The following is a 19,995-nucleotide window of genomic DNA, read 5'->3' on the forward strand; positions in this document are numbered from 1 at the left end:
TCTACCACTCAAAAAGAAAAGCCAAGATATTTTTGGACGTTTTGAAAATCTCATTTTCACAGTTGTGTAGGTCTAAGAAAAGAAACACAGGAAGCATGTAGTTCTCAGGGCTTGTTTTTTGCAGCCATTCCTTTATTCAGGCAACTTTAACCTTGTTATATTTAACTCTTAACTGATGATGTACCCCAAGTGAAGTACACTGGGTTGCCCCATCTGTGTTTTCTCTATCCATATTATCCGCCTGGAAGAGTATTTGCTATAAATAGCACTGTAAACTGTAGTACAGGCTGTAGGAAGAATACTAGCTGTCTACTGGCATGCTGTCCCTAGGTCACACGTGTCCCTCTGAAGGGTCACTTGCCACACAGTGCCTTCTCCCCCCCCACATGTATAGTTCTCCCCTTATCTACACCCCCCTACAGGAATCACAGAATACAGAAATCAAAATGTCAGATTCTCAGCCACAGCTCTTACATTCCTGGCAGTGCAGCTCTCTGGAGCCAAAATCAACAAGAACTTCCACTATGAAAGCAGTGTCTCCCACGTGTAAATAGAACACACCACCTCTTCCCACCAGCGTATAGTGCTGGTCAGCAATATACGATTCCCTTAATCATGAACTTTGGAATATTGACCTACCCAGGCATTTAAAGTATAATCCTTTGTTTACAACTGAATTAAAAACCGACTGCTTAAAAACTAGAGAGGAGGGTCAAAGCAGAGAGTTTACATCTATTAATGTGTTTCTCATTTGGGGCATCTGCAGTTCTTTTGCACAATGAAAGCTGTATGTCTCGTTAAGAGATATTTCTTATATATTGTGGTAACCTAGAATGTTAAAGAAGCCTTAAAAGAGCCAGATGTCAAAATGAATTACCCATTCTTCTTGCTGTAAGTTCAAAGTAACAGTTTATTCCAAGCTCAGGCTACAACCATGTATGTCTTCATACTATGGCTGAAGGACAGGGAGCTGTGGAATAAAAAGGCTGGGGGAGTACCTGTTAGCCCCATGAAAGAGGCATAAGAACACCAGACCAAAGGCCCTGACCCCTCCCCCCCATTGACAAGAAGAACAAGTTGTGCCATTAACATGACATGTTGGAGGTGATGACTTCCTCTTCCCATACTGTGACAATATAGCACCTGAACAGTTATTAATGCCCAGCACTTGCAAAAGATACTACTTCAGCAATGTGAGCCCTCTGAGGTAGAGGTTAGTAGTATAATCGGCAAAACTGAACAAGGGCTGGTTTCAGTGCCTTGCCTACAAAAAGAATACCCTCCAGCAATAAAGGGTTTTGTTCAAGAATGCACTGTCCATTTACAGCCAGAGCAAACTTTACTAAGGAAGGACCAAAAGGCAGTGTCGCAAAAGAGCAACCACTAAGAACTGAGCAGCTGTGGGGCCTGGTGCACCTATGGTAGTGTGTATGCAAGCAACTGAGATAATGCACAGACCTTCCTCCACTTTCAGGGGTGGGTGAAACAGAATGTGCTGGCTTAAAGCAGAGGTCCCCAACCTTTGAATGCTTGATAAGGCAGCACCCGTCTTCCCTAAAGCTACCCCCACCCCAGTGTTTCCATCCTTTTCTACTCCTTCCACATCACCTGTGCATGCAGCAGAAATAGATGTTCTGCCCTCCACTCTCCTTGGCTCTTCGGATGTCCTGCATTCTGCAGCACTGGGCAGATGGGGGGTGGTGGAAAAGTCTACAGATGGCAGGGACCTCCTTGGTTACACAAGTACTCAGGGGCTCTGGAGTTTAGAGGGAAAAGAAACAGCTCCTCTAAACACACGCCTTCTCAATAATGTCAGAGGACAAGCACGCACCCCTTGCCACTCGGTAGGTTTCTGTTCTGCGCCTTTTACAGAATTGCTAGTGCTAGACCACTACTCTACAAAGAGTGGGGGGGGGGGGAGGAGCTGAGATTATAGAGGAAGAAGTGGTTATGTATCCTATGCTAAGCAATCAGCCCTCTGCTGGCAGCATCAAGAAAAATCAACACACAGCTGCAATTTCTACTGCTTGGCACCATAATAAAAACAGCAGGGCTACCAAAGAGTTCTCGGTTCTACACATCACTACAATTAACAGGGTATGCCCCGGGCAAAGCCGAGGATGTTGGGAAACAGTTGGCTGGTCGTATAGGGCAAGCCTGACTGCTTCGGTTTTTCGACCTGGCAATTTGGTGGATGGGAAAACTGTAAGCATGGAGGGCCCAAGCCCATTTCTACTGATTCTAAGTGGAGTCACAGCAAGGTAAAGTGCCAAAACGTCCCAAACTATAAGAGGCAGCAGGCTCGAAAGAGCAACATCCCATCCGCTGTGGACAAGTGTAAGGAGACGCTCTCATTGGCGGAGATGAACAACACTGAGCCTCGGGTGAGGGCCATTTCGGATGCAGCAGCAGTGGAGGTGCCCACAGCTGTTCCCCGGACCACCAGCAGGATGCTTGCCGAGTCAATGGCCGAAACAAGGTACAGCTTATTGGAGGAAGGAACCTGCAATGAAAGCATAGATGTCACTCAACAGAGGCAATGAAATGATCCTTGGTCCCTGTTTCCTGCTTAAGGAAACCAGCATCACGTTCTGAGTCAACTGTACACATATGCCCCTCTTACTTGCCTGACCCTTCACCTCCCTCCAGTTCACCAGGTCCTGGGTGAACTTGACTGGCAGGTACAGTTCCTCCCCCCGTTTGCTCCCAAGCAGCAATGCAGCATGCCACACTGGTCCAGCCAATCCAGGAGGTCAACTGAGACAGTGGCCTTAGGCAGCAGACTGGCAGAGGACACCCACCTGTTCTGAACTCCCTCCTCCTGCACCTTGGTTTAAAAAGGGGAATAGAATAAAAGACGAACTGTGACCAAGAGCGGCAGCCGCCACACTCTTTCCACCTTATCTAATCAAAGGGGCAGGAGTGATGATGGAGGCAAAATGGTGGTGGAGTGATGGTGGAATTTGGTATGTCACCTTAGAAGTTCAGCTTGTCTGCTATGTTGCCCTACACATTGCACATGTCCATGCTGCATGGAAGGCTTTGCACCTCTCCTGCAAACATCCCTCTACTCCACACCCACCACCACCGGCATCCTCCACTCCATGCAAAACACATACCCATCCTCCAACCCGCTGTCCCGCCCTGAAGGGCTCCTCCTTCCTCTTCCGACCTGCATTTCAGTCTGCCCAGGGGAGGACAGGTATACACAACACCTAGCAACAAGGTTTCCTCACCTCTTCCTCCCCACCCATCCTCATCCACCTACAGCAGGGGTGCCCAAACCCTGGCCCTGGAGCCACATGCAGCCCTCGAGGCTTCTCAACACAGCCTTCAGGGAGCCCCCAGTCTCCAGTGAGCCTCTGGCCCTCAGGAGATTTGCTGGAGCCTGCACTGGCCCGACGCAACTGCTCTCAGCGTGAGGGCGGCTGTTTGACCTCTTGCGTGAGCTGTGGGATGAGGGCTCCCTCCACTGCTTGCTGTTTCATGTCTGTGATGCAGCAGAGGCAGCAACGGAAAGGTCAGCCTTGCTTTGTGCAAGGCCTTTCATAGGCCTTGAGCTATTGCAAGACCTTCATTCATTCATACAAGTTCATCTTTAATCTATTCATTTATGTAAACTTATGCAAATTTATTCAAATTTTAAATGTGAATTCTTTTTTCCCCCGGGCCCCCAACACAGAGAGATGATGTGGCCCGCCTGTCAAAAACTTTGGACACCCCTGACCTACAGGGTTACCCTTGAGCTGCCACCCCCCAAACTGGTGCTTCCAGGTACACCTGCAGCAAGGACTGACATTCAGCTGGGGTGGTTGGGAGTGAGCTGCCCAGCAGGAAGCCTCTGCGAAAGGAAATGTGCAGGCAAGCCTCAGCTCTGGCCCTTCAAGCCCACAGACTGCAAGGACAGCTCGCCTGTTCACTGCAAGGCTGGCTAACTGGGTGTGTGGGGCCAAGTCGGAAACGTGACATGAAAAGCAGGGTCTAGCTCCATTGGCCTGCTGCAGCAGCAAGAGAGGGCCAGAGGCCAAAAAGGCAGCAAGGCAAAAAGCCTAAAGCACCCCATCTTCCCACGTGGTCTCCCATCCAAGTGCTAACCAGGCCTGACCTTACTTAGCTTCCGAGATCAGACAAGATGGGGAGCGTTCAGGGTAGTATGGTCATTAGGACCAGAACTGGCTGAGACAAACCTTTATTCCTTCTCCCTACTGGCTGCTGCAAATCACTTTGGCATGCAGACACTAGATGCAGCACCTGTAACAGTTTCAAGCTACTTTATAAGGAAGATGGACTTCACCTCTCAGTTTCAGAGTTGCATCATTCTGGCAGCTGCTGGGACACATGGCATGCATGCAATTAAGGGCACAATCCTAACCCACTTTCCAGCCCTGACATAAGGGCGATGCAGCTTTGAGGTAAGGGAACAAACATCCCCTTACTTCGAGGAAGCCTCAGTGACTGCCACCCAACTGCAGGATGCCCCATACTTCCCATTGGCACAGCTATGCCAGTGCTGGAAAGTTAGTTAGGATTTGGGCCTCAGTTGGCTTGTGTGTTAAGTGGCAGCGCAGCCCTACTCATGCCTGGGGGAAACTTTGCATCCGGAAGTGTTTTACAGCCATTTCCCTTGAGGATGGACCACATGAAGCTCACCTCTATCTTCATGACAGCAAAGTCTGGTATGGGTGGGTCGTAGAGGAAGATGTAAGGATCCAAGCGGTTTTGAGTGGGAACCAACAGTTTGGAGCTGCTGGGTGCTGGGCTGTAGTTCAGCATTTCACACAGGGTGATAACATCAATGAACTTCGGCGTCAGGCCAGCTCGCACGGTATTGTCAGAGCAGGCCATGCACTCAATGCAGTCTGCAGGATCAAAAAAGAAATCTTCAGTACAAGCTAAAACCCTCCCAGGGACAAGAGAAGCTCTTTTGGGAAATGATTCCTGATCCCCACCCCATCCTAGAGAATCCTCTCTTCTACTAATCTAGTTACCTGAATTTATATCGATATAAATGTGGGATATGTGCCATCCCAGGTGAGCAATCTTGCTCACCTGCTGGAATCCCTAGCATCCCTGCTGGAATCCCTGCTGGAATCCCTAGCAATCCTAGCTCACGTGCTGGAATCCCTAGCATGTATGCACTGCTGAAACAGAGACGCCTGCGTTGGCTCGGTCATGTTGTGAGGATGGATGATGGCCGGATCCTAAAGGATCTCCTCTATGGAGAACTCATGCAGGGAAAGCGCCCTACAGGTAGACCACAGCTGCGATACAAGGACATCTGCAAGAGGGATCTGAAGGCCTTAGGAGTGGACCTCAACAAGTGGGAAACCCTGGCTTCTGAGCGGCCCGCTTGGCCTGAGGCAAGTCTGAGTCTGAGGCAAAGAGGCAAAGAAGGAAGCCCCATAGCCAGGGAGACAGACCAGGGACAGACTGCACTTGCTCCCGGTGTGGAAGGGATTGTCACTCCCGAATCGGCCTTTTCAGCCACACTAGACGCTGTTCCAGAACCACCATTCAGAGCGCGATACCATAGTCTTTCGAGACTGAAGGTTGCCTACATCTAGGTGAGCAACATGTTATTAAAACATATTCTTCCTCTTTCAAATTATTATTTAGTAGATATATATCCTGTTTCTCAGCAAAGAAAGTCCACAAAGTGATTTACACAGTAAATAATAAAATGAAAAGAGGGTTTCCTTTCCCAAATGAAAATATAAAAGATCGCATTATCTTTATAATAAAAGACTAGGAAACGGCCTCCTGAAGTCTCCACAGGGACGAATATGGTCTCCACAGGGGCGAACTTGGCTCTCTCCAAGTTAAATATAAAAGAGTAAAGGCTTCCTTGGGATCAAGGACATGTCTATTTTGCCTGCCCTACTCTGTAAGATGCCAGGTATTTTAATGATGCTGTATGTATGGATTACATTAATAGGGCTTTATAAGATGCTGCCTTTCTGAGTCAGGCCCCTGATCCATCCAGCTCAGGACTGTAAATATTCACTGGGCGCAGCTCTGTGGGATCTCAAGCAAGGGGTTTTCTCCAGCTCTCCTTGTCAAGTATTGAACCTGGGGCCTTCTTCATGCAAAGCAGGGGCTCTGCCACTGCACTATGAGCCCTTCCCCAAAGGCTTCTCTTTTTATAGAACCCAGAGGCTGGTAGCACTCCAGAAACTCATAGGCAGAATTCCAAAAATGAGGTTGTGTTCTGGAGACTCACACCATAATCTGAGAATAAGTCAAATAAAAGGGTCAGGAAAGAGGATCTCGCCAAACAGCCAGAATCTGCCCCCACCCCAGAAACTCACCTCCATAGATATAGGCATGGGGTTCATTTGCTCCTAGAAACATGCACTCTCCTGGCTGCAGCTTCATCAGGTTCAAGAAGTAGATGGCAAAGCAGCCAATGTCACCGGGGTACTGTGAGTGTAACCGAAGGAGAAGCTCCCCGCAGCTGGACGAGGTGTTTTTCCCTGCAGCTGCTGTGGAATAGAGCCCCTCCCCAAGAGAGAGGCTGGTGAGCAGCAGCGGGTCCATTTTATGATCAAGGCCCTAAGCCAGGGGCATCAAACTAATTTCGTACAGCGGGCTGAATAGATTTCATGGCACCTGCCCAGGGCCAGAAGTGATGTCATTAACCAGGAAGTGATGTCATTAAGCAGGTGATGACCAGAAATAAGCATTTTGTTCTCAAATAGGAACTCATTAGCTGCAAATGACAGAAGAGAAAATATGCAGGTCTTGATCATATTTTCAAGATACAGGAGCCCAATTATCATGCAGGCTGCCCTTTCAGCAGAGCTGCTTTTGCCAAGGCAGCTGAGAGGTGCTCTGTGAAGCGGTGCCTCAGCAGAAGAAGCATGACTGAAAGGGTGGCCCACATCATAATTGCGCTCTCTCGGTACATTGGCAGTATCTCTGTCTTGGTCTGCCCCTTCCCTAGCACTGTTCCTCGCCTTCTGAGGCCTTCTTCCATTTCTCCCTCCCAGCAACTTGGCAGGAGTGGGGCTACTGAAAAGGGTGACACCAACTGAAGAAATTAAGACAGTGCAGCCCCAAGAAATGCCAATATCTCCCACGCACAACCAACCTTCCTGGGAGATGCGCTGCACCAACAGGTTGAGCTGGTCTACAAAGACCTTCTTTTCACTCTTCATCATTCTCGTGAAACAGACGCGCAAGGCAGCCGACACTCCCCGGGGGTCGTCCACCACGCTGCGTTCCAGCTGCTCTGCTGCCACATTCCCAATCAGGGTCCGGAATTCGGGAACATCTGCGGGAAGAAGACACACACCTGCAGTGACCCAACAACAACCGCAACACACCTGCACGTCTATGGCTGTGAACTTCCAAGTGCAAGCCCTCTCCCACTTGGCCATTCTGGCATATGCTTACTCCGAAGAAAAGCCACAATCTCCTCGACAGGTCGGAAGCCACACATGCCCTCAAAGGGGGTGAGGGCAATGGCCATCTCTGGTTTGTGGTTGGCATCTGGGTAGTGCTCTGGGGCCTGAGCATGAAGCTTTTCTGCCAACTCCTATAAAAAAGCAGAGACAAGAGTTCAGAGATGGGTCCTTGGTCACTTGGGCAGGAAACGATGTGTCATGGTTTCTATGGGTCAGGGAGCCCATGAGGAACCATGTGATAACCACAAGGGAGGGATAATAAGTTAAGAATATGACCAGAAGCAAGAACAATCAGTGCCACCACCTTAGAAGAGGGAGGTGATGTGTTAGCGTCTTCGCATCACCCTGCCCCAGGCACCCACCAGCCACACAATGTTATTGGAATGGATGGATAACAGACAGGCCAGTCCTGCCCAGAATTTGAATAAAACCCTTTCATTAAGTCCTGCAGACTCCAGGAAAATATTGATAGAGTATTTCACTTTTATAGTTTCCAACATCTTGCTTGGGAACAAAGAAAGGGGAAACTCATTTGTAGCCAGAAGGTGTAGGTACGCTCTGTCTGTAGAGAAAGCAGCCCTTGAGGAATGTTGTCCTCAAAGCTCAAAATCAAGAGTGAAAAGGATTCTCAGCCTGCATTTCAAACACACCGTGACAAGCACAGAGCACTTACATCTCCCAGAGACGGCCCAGGATGGCTCCCGGGGGGCTAAGGCAAGCCCTGCGCCATTGCCTCACAAGCCATTCAGATCTATTACTTCTCGCAAAACAGGAACAGGGAAAAACCATTTCAGAACTGACGGCCACAACATTAAGATAAATGCACTGTGCATTTTATTGCCGTAATGGAATCATAGAACAGCGCAACCTGCAGCCTCCGGTGGACGAGTTGGGCATTTTCTCTGGTTCTTTCAAGAAGACAGATGTGGGGCATTGGAGGGAAGAGCTTCTAGGACAAGAATGGTGGAAAAAGTGGGGCTGTGTGCAACATCACAACTGCTCAAGGATGAAGTGCCAGGGTTTGTTGTAATTGTTTTAAAATGCAGTCAACCTTAACATTAGGTGGCAAGAAGAGTTTCGCTGGATCAGGTCACATGCTTTTCCTCTTAATTCCCACTGTCCCAGTAGATGGGAAGTCCATAAGAAGAACACATTGGCAAAGACTTCTCTCCAGCTGTTGCTCTCCTGCAACACAGCACATAGCCAGCATGCCTAGTAGTCACTGAGCAAATGTCCATGGGATTTGTCCATGTGAGAGATGGAACTGATTGTCAGCCTACATGGGAGAACTGAAGGCCAGAAGTGAGACCAAACCAGGAAGATCCATTCCGAAATGTGGTTGGTTCTTGAAAGAGAGAGCCTTTATGATTGTAAAAATCTCCTTGAGGGATTTAGAAACGCCTGCCTATGTAATCCGCCTTGAATAAAGTCAGAGGAGTAATCCAATGACCAGAAAGGCAGTATATAAATACCGAGTTATTATTATTGTCTAATCCCCATATCTACTTTTCCCCTAAAGTTCTTAAAGCAGTCCCACTGTGTCTTACAGGCTGTTTCCCATCCAGGCAGCTTACTGTATCATTGTGTGCCCTTTAACATCATTCATTTGACTTGCACCTTGTTTTACAGGTAAAAGCCCTAGGAAGACAAATGCTGAGTGTTCCTCACATAGGGAGTCACCTTCTCCCAAGTCAGATCACTGGTCTATCTAGCTCAGTATTGCCTACTCTGCTGGCAGTGGCTCAACAGGGTTTTTTCCCAGCCCAATCTGGGGATGCTGCCAGGTATGGAACCCAAGATCTTCCACACACATGAAGTACGTGCTCTTCTGCTGAGCTGCAGCCCCTCTCAAAGAACACAACACCACACTTGCAAATTCCATGGGTCAACTACCACAAACCCAGTGCAAACGCCAGCATTTCCCACTGAAAACTAGGATGCCCTTGCATTGGCCCACAATGAGAAGGTCGTACCTTGGTGGGATGGGCCTGGATCGATAAGGCGGTGTTGACAGACAGCACTTTGAACAAGAAAGGTAGTTGGCCCTTGAAGGTTTCATTGACCTTGGAGCCCAGGCACCCAGGGTTGTTGGCTATCCACTGCCCTAAGGTCTTCTGGGGGATGCGATTGTCTTGAATCATTGCATCTCCTTTGGGGTGAGTACCCATCCAGAGCTAGAAGGGGGAAGAGAGAGAGAGAGAGAGAGAGAGATCCATTAGTGTAATGGCTGCTGATTTCAGGAGCAGGCTTGGCAAACTGTAGGATGAGAAGATGCACAGCAATAGTAAGCAGGGCCAAACTATCAGGGTGTTGCAGTTATTTACCCAATATTGTTAACGGAGCAAGTTTTCAATTGCATGGGCCAAATCTGGATCCTGCAAGCAAGGCCTCCCCATTCTACAACCCCATCCCACAACCCCTCTTAGTGCTGCAGTGAAGAACTGTGCATCAAAAAGCACTGGCAGCGCACCAAATGCTTTACAGCCTGCATCTCATTAAACAACCCAAATGAAAGAAAGCTATTCGCTCAAGAGAGTCCACATTTGAATTTTAGTACTGCAGGCCTGAAGCCAGTACTCTAGCCCTCAAAACATGCCAACTTCAAATCAGAAGGGTCCATCGGTTCCACATCACAGGCAGGCAGAACAGAAAGGAGAATGGGCTCCAATTCCTTCCTAATTTCAGCAGATGTAGTACCCTTCCTCCTCCACCCACAGCCTGAAGAGGACCATTTTCAGATTTTGAGTACAGTCTTGTATGCATTTGAGTATCACATGGTAACGTTAGAACAGTACATTAAAGAGCTTTTTTGCTCTGTCTGTTTACAATGCATCAGATAAAGTGGGCCATCTCAATGTTCATGCAGCCATCTTTAGTGAGATTAACCCACTCACCTCCACTCCACACCACCACTTGTCCTCCCCCACACCGCCTTATTTAGAAACAGTGGAAGAGAGAAGAGTAATTGGCTGGAGAGCCAGCTTTTACCACTCCCCTCTCTTCCACCCTGGTCTTTTTCTTCTCTTTCTTTCATAATTCAGGAAGTGGAGGAGAAAGAGCAGAGGCACCAGCCCCTGTCAGATAACAGCGGCATTTGGCACTCCATCTCAGGCAATGAAAGGTCTTAGGCCAGCCAAGTGGACTGCACTGTATATTAAAGCCAGGTTGCTTTGGCATTGGGCAGGACAGAAGGACAGGCAAGCACCTGACACTGGCAGCCCTTGGAGACTAGAAGAGCAGGTACTTACCTCCGCGTATGGCTTATCTGCATCAATCTGTACTGCAGGATCACTGCTTGCCAAGAGCTTGGCTACTTCGCTGTCCCGGCCTAACTTGCCCCAGGCATAGTTCTGCACAGCGCATGTGAGGGGAAACACTGAACAACATAGAAACAGGAGGTTACCCAAGGACGCAATCACAGTGGCACCAAACTTGTCTATAATTGTCATAAACAATACATTAATGCTGCTGGCATTTAAATAACCTTTCTGCAACTTCTGCATTCAACTCAAAAGAAAGCCACATTGTTCAGGGCTATACCAGCCTATCGTTGTGGGATCTCAGCACAGAACTTATACATCCATGCCAGCTGGCAACTCATTCCGAGGAAAGGGACTCTGCCTTTTCTCCTTGGACTGTGGGCCTAGCAATCTGTCTTCATTCTGCTTTAAAAGCAAGGACAGCAGAGAGGTCTATCCCAATGGTTACTGCCAAGGTTGCCTTAATTTTACAAGAGAGAATAGCTTAGATGTGCATACTGCTGCCCAACAAAGGGAAATACCAGCAATCGACATGGTTAGAGCATTGAGAAAAGACCTGCTGGACCAGAGCAAGGTTCCATTTAGTCTAGCGGCTTCCATCCTACAGTGGCCAGCCGCACACTTCCAGGAAGTTCATGTAGAGCATGAAAACTATAACCTTTCTTTGCTCATTGCCCTTCAGAAGCATGCATTCAGAAACAGACTGCCTCTGATGCTGGAAGCTTCATTTAGCCATGATAGTGAAGAGCCGCTGATAGCTTTAAAAGAGGACTAGACAAATTCTTGGAGGAGACAGATAAATCTATCAGAACCTACATCTCATGGCAATGAATTTTATAAAATTAAATTACGCATTGCATGAAGAAATCCTGTCTGTCCTGAATGTACTGCCAATCAATGTTCTTGGCAAGTCCTGTGCTCTAATATGATGAGCATGTCCACACCTGCTTTTTTTCCTCAAAGCACTTGCCCATACACAGCTCAGTGTCTCAACTCGCTGACTGGGAAGTTTAGTTGTGACATCATATTTTCGGGTCACCTAGCTCCCCGATGCCACCCCAGCATTGAGACCTCAGCACACATCACTGCAGGCCATGTGGGGCACACATTTGCTGAGCACAGATAAGACCCAGCTCAGACTGACTTTGCTTGCTTCACTTCCATCCCGTCTAAACACAGGCCAGTGTTCACTCATTCACATACCTCTTGACTCTGCCATTGTTCTGACAAGTCCTAGCCTCTTTTCCCAGCCGGTAAAAGGAGCAAGCTATCACACCTCTTCCGGGCACAGAGGTGAGCACGCCAGGAAAGGTTGTTTCCCAATCCAGATTCTCAACAGACTGACTGTGTCAGAGCACTGAAGATCCGAATTACAGCGCAGGGCAGCAAGAACAGAGCAGAGCTAGGTTAATCTGAGCAGGAGGGCACATCCTTAGCAACACTTCCTCTTCGTTCCATCACAGCTCCTGTGCCTTTAAACAGCTGCATGAGAAGCAGAAATTCAACCTGAATAGTAGTCCAATTAGACACATTGGGGAATTTCATACTTACCATACAGCTCTTTGTAAACGGTGCCAGAGCCCTGCCAAAACAAAAGGTAGCAGCCCAAGGTGGAGCTGAAAGGCCCTAGAACATCTCTTATGGGATCTGAACTCAGGCCCAACACAACTAATCAAGACAAACTGAGTAACAAGTTAGAAGAGATTTAAAAAATCGGTTTATCCTGCCAAAGAAACATTGGTCCTTTTCACTGGGCTGGACTGCTCCAATTCAAAAGCAATGTTAGGTAGCTTGTCTGGGCTGCTAGACATTTATTGATAAAACCAATTATGATCTTGCCACAGTTATCCATGCTTTGGACACAACCAGGTTCAGGGACTACTGGTCACTCTTTATTCAGAATACTTTCATATTTGGGGGGAATAAGTCAAGAAAACATGCAAATATGGGCTGATTGCAATGCCTTAAAGCTGGATCTGTCTTTGGAAAAATTTGCTGCTGTCTGGTTCAGAACAGATTATCCAGTGTCTTCCATGGTGAACTATCTGGGGTTACTGGGGGTACTGAAAGGGGCTCAGTGGCATCAAGTTTGCTTCCAGCTGGGCATAACTCAAAGGACTGCTTTTGACTAGGTTAACCAAAGTGGGCAGTCTTCTCCCATATGAATGCACCCATAGGTTAAGAACATGACTTCAAGCCTGCTATAGGTGCCTTCAGTTGTGGAGTCACTAACACAGAGCCACTTCTACAATGGTGGTGCCCAACTGTAGAATACCCTTCCCTGCACAAAGCAGTCTTTTGAGCGCAACCCTATGCGCATTTACTCAGATGTAAGTCTCACAATGTTCAAAGGGGCTCACTCACAGGTATGTGCATGTGGCACTGCAACCTCGTTACCTTTTAGGTGCCAAGTGAAAACTTATTTAGCAAAGCTTTGGGCAGTTTCAATGATGGTTGGCTTCTGAGATTAATCTGTTGTAATTAGAGCTAGTTTCATGTGTGAATTGCACCTTTCAAAAAGAAGTCACATACATTTACTGTGCTCAGCAAAAAAATTTTAAATACTGCCACTCCCCTTTCTCAGATGTGCACATGGGGGACATGCTTAACATGTTGTGAGGAAAACACACTAGAGCATTCATGCTCAAGTGACACCTTCTCTGGTTATGTCCAAATAAGAAACACACAGTAACATGTTCTGTGATTTTATATATTTTTATGTATGATTGTTGCGACACTTAAGAAGCTTCTTAAAGGCTGCCAGCCAATGCATGGTTCCCTGGGAGCAAGCCCCACCAAACACAGTGACAATATGGAGTTATAAATGAACCTATATAGATTTGCAATGTAAGTCAGCAAGTAGGACTGACCAACTGGGTGAAAAGCCCTCAGAAAGCCTCTGGTAGGAGCTGGACTTTAGCATCACAACTGAACCATGACTGAGCTCCTATACCAGGAGCACCACTGTTCTCTCTTATATAAAGCTGGGAACCATCAGATTTAGGCAGGCAGGGAAGGGCACATGATGACAACACAGCAGAATCTGACCCAAACTGCAACAGCAAGGGACTATACTATGGAAATTTTAATAAGAGTTAACACATTACAATTTTCCATAGCCACCAGTAGACACTCCAGTGACAAAAACCCACCACTGAAGTCCATCACTCATGAACCTGATGAACGGGAAACCAGACATCCACGTGCATCCCTTGCAAAAACAAACTGTGTTTGAAAGCAAAGAACAAAAAACCTAAGAGAATAAGCCCTTCTGAACACAGTGGAACTTACTTGTAAGTAAAATGCACAATGGAGTAGGCAGGATGACCAGACATCCTCTTTATCCAGAACAAGTGGTCTTTCTTAGCCTCATGTCCTGGAAAAGACTTAACTGCCTTCCTTTTCCATGTGAGCAGGCCCCTGCAGAAGCGTATAGCCTTCTTGCAATTAATAAACTATATGTAATAAAGTTTTGAATTTAATAAAAATTAATATAGTGTTTAAATTAACCACATGAAATCCCTATACAAGTGTTTTCAGCTTTTATTTTGCCATGTCCTACATTTTTCTTGACTGTCCTACATTTAGGGGAGCTCAGTCCTCTTTTGCTGCTACTACATCTGGTCACCCTGGGAGCAGCCTAGAAGCTCACTCTCTTTTTGACTTTGGTTCGACCACCTGGGGGAAAACGTACAGGCTTTTATATCGGTCAGAGGAGGTTAAGACTTGGGGGGGGGGGCATGGCGGAGGGGGAGGGGAAGCCAGCTACTTACTGATCCCTAGTTGAAAGTCTTGCCCCTTCCTTAGATTTCAGGGGGAGGGGAGATCTTCCATGGGGAGGGGAGATCTCATAGAGTCTATGGGGAGATCTTCCATAGGGAGGGGAGATCTAATAGATTCCACGGGGATCTCACTGGGACCCACTAGATTCCAATGGGATCTCTGCCCAACCGGGTCCCCCCTCCTTCCCATTCATGGCGCGACCTCCTGTTCCCCTCCTCCCCTGAAGGGCCCCGGAGGGCAGCTGCGCCCGCGCCTTGCTCGGAGCGAGGCGGGGAGAACGGCGTCGCTGCCGCCTGCCTTACCTGTCGAGGAGCCGCAGGCACCCGTCGGCCCCGCGAGAGTCGTGTCGCGCGCCAGCATGGCCTACGCTTGGCCCGGTCAAAGCCGCCTGCTCCCAATCAGGTCCGCTCCCTGCGACCACGCAGACGGAGAGAAACAGGCTTCCGGGAGGGCGGTGCGCACCGCGCCTGCGCAGCGAAACCTCGAGGCGTGGCGCCTTCTTCGCTACCACGTGACAAAGAACGCTCTGTGACCGAGCACCTGCCGGGGGGGGGGGGGAGCGAGGAAAGACAGACTCATGCGCAGAGGGCGATGACGCTTGCAGTGCCCTGGGAGGGCAGAGGCTTTTCTGCGCACGCGCGCCTCTGCATACTCTCGGGGTGCCTGCTTTGAAAAGTGGTGGGGAGAAGGATGTGGCAGAGGCTCTGAGCGCCCGAGGGGTCTGCATGTATTTTATTGCTGTGGAGCCTTTGCAGCCACAGGGATCCAAGATAGCCCCCCCAAATGGCTGGCAGTCTAAGCCTCTGCATGTCTACTCAGAAGTAACTCCCATTAGAGTCCATGGGGCTTGCTCCCAGGAAAGGGTGGAGAGGATTGTAGCCTCAGAGCCCAATCCCAGGCATGTCTACTCAAAAGCAAGCCCCACTGACATCCCTTTGACGTAAGGGGCTTGCTGTGGGATTGCAACTCTCTCCCACTTTCCAGTGCTGATGCAGCCCGTTCATTAAGGGAGCAACATGCCTTGAGGAGGCAGTGACTGTGACTGCCTCCCCACCACAGGATGCGGCACACACACCCTATTTGCAAGGCTGCCTATTTGCAAGGCACTGGAAAATAGGTGGGTTGGGGCCCTTACAGCGCAAGCTTATGCTCACCTGCAAGAACACTCTGCAGCAGAAACTTGACTTCCTTCTGAGTAGATATGCCCAGGCTTGCGCTGTTAGTTACTAGCAGTACAGGCAAGTCACTTAACACTGCTGCTAAATACAGTTGAATTGATCCAGCCCAAACTTGAACCTCACTTTCCTCCGCAGAAGTTGACTGACTTTTTCTTAGTCCTTACTACAGGTAGATGACCCCTTATCCAGACATCCAAAATCCAGACATTTTGGACAAAAGTCCCCCCCCCTTGGGTGAATTCTAGAAGGTCTTGTGCTCATTCCCTCATCCAGTGCAGGTACAGGCTGTAAGTTCTATACTCCAAGGGTGTCAAACATAAGGCCTGTGGAAGCTTTTTATCAGGTTCTCAGTTGCTGAGCAGGGCTGATGTGTTACTGCTGAAAGGGCAGCCCACATGAAAATTGGGTTCTCCCATATCTTGAAATATGATCCAGGGTTTGCGTATTTTCTCTTTTGTCATTTGCAGCTAATGAGTTCCTAAGTTTGAAAAACTGCTTTTTTGGTTATGACCTGTTTAATGACATCACATCCAGCCCTTAGCAGGAATCATGAGTGTTCTTCAGCCCTCTGTATGAAAGAAGTGTGACACCCCTGCTTACTGTGTTTGTGTACCTGCACAGATATTGTTGAAAAATCTCAAAGAGGACAGCACACACCCATATGAGTAACAGTGAAAAGAGAAGGAAACATTTCCTGGGCACTCTTAGAGCACAGTCCTATGCATGTCTATTCAGAAGTAAGTCCCACCATAGTCAATGGGACTTACTCCCAGGAAAGTGTGGCTAGGCTTGCAGCCTGAGAGCCCAACCCTATGCATGTCTACTCAGAAGTAAGTCCCATTATAGTCAATGGGGTTTACTCCCAGGAAAGTGTGGTTAGGATTGCAGCCTGAGAGCGAAACCCTATGCATGGCCAGCAGCATTAAGGGGAATAATAAAAGCTTCTTGCCCTCTGGATGGTTGGCCCTCTGGATGGTGAGGGAGGGAGAGGGGAGATAAAAGGAGATTTAGAGATGGCAGAGAAATTAAATGAGTTCTTTGCATCTGTCTTCAGGGCAGAAGACCTCTGGCAGATACCACTGCCCCTCCTGACCAAGGAGTTAAGTCAGATAGAGGTTAAAAGAGAAGATGTTTCAGACCTCATTGATAAATTAAAGATCAATAAGTCACCGGGCCCTGATGACATCCACCCAAGAGTTATTAAGGAATTGAAGAAGGAAGTTGCTGATCTCTTGACTAAGATATGCAACTTGTCCCTCAAAATGGCCATGGTGCCAGAAGATTGGAGGATAGCAAATGTCATGCCTATCTTTAAAAAGGGAAAGAGGGGGGACCCGGGGAAACTATAGGCTGGTCAGCCTAACATCTATACCAGGTAAGATGGTGGAATGTCTCATCAAAGATAGGATCTCAAAACACATAGATGAACAGGCCTTGCTGAGGGAGAATCAGCATGGCTTCTGTAAGAGTAAGTCTTGCCTCACAAACCTTTTAGAATTCTTTGTAAAGGTCAACAGGCATGTGGATGCAGGAGAACCCGTAGACATTATATATCTGGACTTTCAGAAGGCATTCGACACAGTCCCTCACCAAAGGCTACTGAAAAACTCCACAGTCAGGGAATTAGAGGACAGGTCCTCTCATGGATTGAGAACTGGTTGAAGGCCAGGAAGCAGAGAGTGGGTGTCAATGGGCAATTTTCACAGTGGAGAGAGGTAAAAAGCGGTGTGCCCCAAGGATCTGTCCTGGGACCGGTGCTTTTCAATCTCTTCATAAATGACCTGCAGACAGGGGTGAGCAGTGAGGTGGCAAAGTTTGCAGACAATACCAAACTTTTCCGAGTGGTGAAGACCAGAAACGATTGTGAGGAGCTCCAGAAGGATCTCTCCAGACTAGCAGAATGGGCAGCAAAATGGCAGATGCGCTTCAATGTCAGTAAGTGTAAAGTCATGCACATTGGGGCAAAAAATCAAAACTTTAGATATAGGCTGATGGGTTCTGAGCTGTCTGTGACAGATCAGGAGAGAGATCTTGGGGTGGTGGTGGACAGGTCGATGAAAGTGTCGACCCAATGTGCGGCGGCAGTGAAGAAGGTCAATTCTATGCTTGGGATCATTAGGAAGGGTATTGAGAACAAAACGGCTAGTATTATAATGCCGTTGTACAAATCGATGGTAAGGCCACACCTGGAGTATAGTGTCCAGTTCTGGTCGCCGCATCTCAAAAAAGACATAGTGGAAATGGAAAAGGTGCAAAAGAGAGCGACTAAGATGATTACGGGGCTGGGGCACCTTCCTTATGAGGAAAGGCTACGGCGTTTGGGCCTCTTCAGCCTAGAAAAGAGACGCTTGAGGGGGGACATGATTGAGACATACAAAATTATGCAGGGGATGGACAGAGTGGATAGGGAGATGCTCTTTACACTCTCACATAATACCAGAACCAGGGGACATCCACTAAAATTGAGTGTTGGGCGGGTTAGGACAGACAAAAGAAAATATTTCTTTACTCAGCGCGTGGTCGGTCTGTGGAACTCCTTGCCACAGGATGTGGTGCTGGCGTCTAGCCTAGACGCCTTTAAAAGGGGATTGGACGAGTTTCTGGAGGAAAAATCCATTATGGGGTACAAGCCATGATGAGTATGTGCAACCTCCTGATTTTAGGAATGGGTTAAGTCAGAATGCCAGATGTAGGGGAGGGCACCAGGATGAGGTCTCTTGTTATCTGGTGTGCTCCCTGGGGCATTTGGTGGGCCGCTGTGAGATACAGGAAGCTGGACTAGATGGGCCTATGGCCTGATCCAGTGGGGCTGTTCTTATGTCTACTTGGAAGTCCCATTATAGTCAATGGGGCTTACTCCCAGGAAAGTGTGGCTAGGATTGCAGCCTGAGAGCCCAACCCTATGCATGTGTACTCAGAAGTAGCCCCAGGTTAGCCAATGGGGCTTACTCCCAGGGAAGTGCAGATAGTATTGTAGCCTGAGCCCAATCCTAGGAGTATCTATTCAAAAGTAAGTCCCATTATAGTCAATGGGTCTTACTCCCATGAAAGTGTGGCTGGGACTGCAGCCTTAACCTGCAAAGAATTAGTTCACCCATTTTTCAAAGCCTTTACAGAGGTTAAAGAAAGCAGAGGTTACAGAAAGCTGTTTGCCCGAGTTGTACTAAAGAGGCTCCAGGTACTTGCAGAGAGCGTCTATCCAGAATCGCAGTGTGAATTCCGAGCCAACAGGTCCACCACTGATATGGTATTCTCCCTTAGACAACTGCAGGAGAAATGCAGGGAACAACGACAGCCACTCTTTATAGCCTTCATAGATCTCACAAAGGCTTCCGACCTGGTCAGCAGAGACGGCCTCTTCAAGATTCTCCCCAAGATTGGATGTCCACCCAGGCTCCTCAGCATCATCAGATCTTTCCACAAGGACATGAAGGGCACTGTTGTCTTCGATGGCTCCACATCAGACCCTTTTGACATCCGAAGCGGAGTGAAGCAGGGCTGTGTTCTTGCACCAACCTTGTTTGGGATTTTCTTCGCTGTCCTGCTGAAGCAGGCCTTTGGAACTGCAACAGAAGGCATCTATCTCCAGACCAGATCAGACGGAAAGCTCTTCAACCTCTCCAGACTGAGAGCAAAATCCAAAGTCCAGCTGAAATGTCTGCGTGACTTCCTCTTTGCTGACGATGCAGCTGTCACTACCCACTCTGCCAAAGATCTCCAGCAGCTCATGGATCGTTTTAGCAAGGCCTGCCAAGATTTTGGACTGACAATCAGCCTGAAGAAAACACAGGTCATGGTTCAGGATGTGGACTCACCTCCCTGCATTACAATCTCTGAGCATGAACTGGAGGTTGTCCATGACTTTGTGTACCTTGGCTCAACAATCTCCGACACTCTTTCTCTCGATACCGAGCTAAACAAGCGCATCGGTAAAGCAGCTACCACGTTTTCCAGACTCACAAAGAGAGTCTGGTCCAACAAGAAGCTGACGGAACATACCAAGATCCAGGTCTACAGAGCTTGCGTCCTGAGTACACTTCTGTACTGCAGCGAGTCATGGACTCTTTGCTCACAACAGGAGAGGAAACTGAGCGCTTTCCACATGCGCTGCCTCCGATGCATCCTCAGCATCACCTGGCAGGACAAAGTTCCAAACAACACAGTCCTGGAATGTGCTGGAATCCCTAGCATGTATTCACTGCTGAAACAGAGACGCCTGCGTTGGCTTGGTCATGTTGTGAGAATGGATGATGGCCGGATCCCAAAGGATCTCCTCTATGGAGAACTCGTGCAAGGAAAGCGCCCTACAGGTAGACCACAGCTGCGATACAAGGACATCTGTAAGAGGGATCTGAAGGCCTTAGGGAT

General features: G+C 48.3%; 1 protein-coding gene across 1 annotated transcript; it reads right to left on the bottom strand.

Annotated features, from left to right (window-relative positions):
• Window positions 1-101: 101 nt before the first annotated feature.
• Window positions 102-14,912, bottom strand: MPI (mannose phosphate isomerase). Its single transcript, XM_066636355.1, has 9 exons — window positions 14,752-14,912; window positions 11,870-12,148; window positions 10,655-10,782; window positions 9,380-9,580; window positions 7,396-7,537; window positions 7,091-7,273; window positions 6,309-6,482; window positions 4,651-4,859; window positions 102-2,503 (listed from the first exon to the last, which is right to left on the bottom strand). The coding sequence occupies exons 2-9, from the start codon at window positions 11,883-11,885 to the stop codon at window positions 2,285-2,287; spliced, it is 1,272 nt and encodes a 423-aa protein (XP_066492452.1). The 5' UTR covers window positions 11,886-12,148; window positions 14,752-14,912; the 3' UTR covers window positions 102-2,284.
• Window positions 14,913-19,995: the final 5,083 nt, after the last annotated feature.

The sequence above is a fragment of the Tiliqua scincoides genome, chromosome 8 (assembly GCF_035046505.1).
Source record: "Tiliqua scincoides isolate rTilSci1 chromosome 8, rTilSci1.hap2, whole genome shotgun sequence".
NCBI classification, from domain to species: Eukaryota; Metazoa; Chordata; class Lepidosauria; order Squamata; family Scincidae; genus Tiliqua; species Tiliqua scincoides.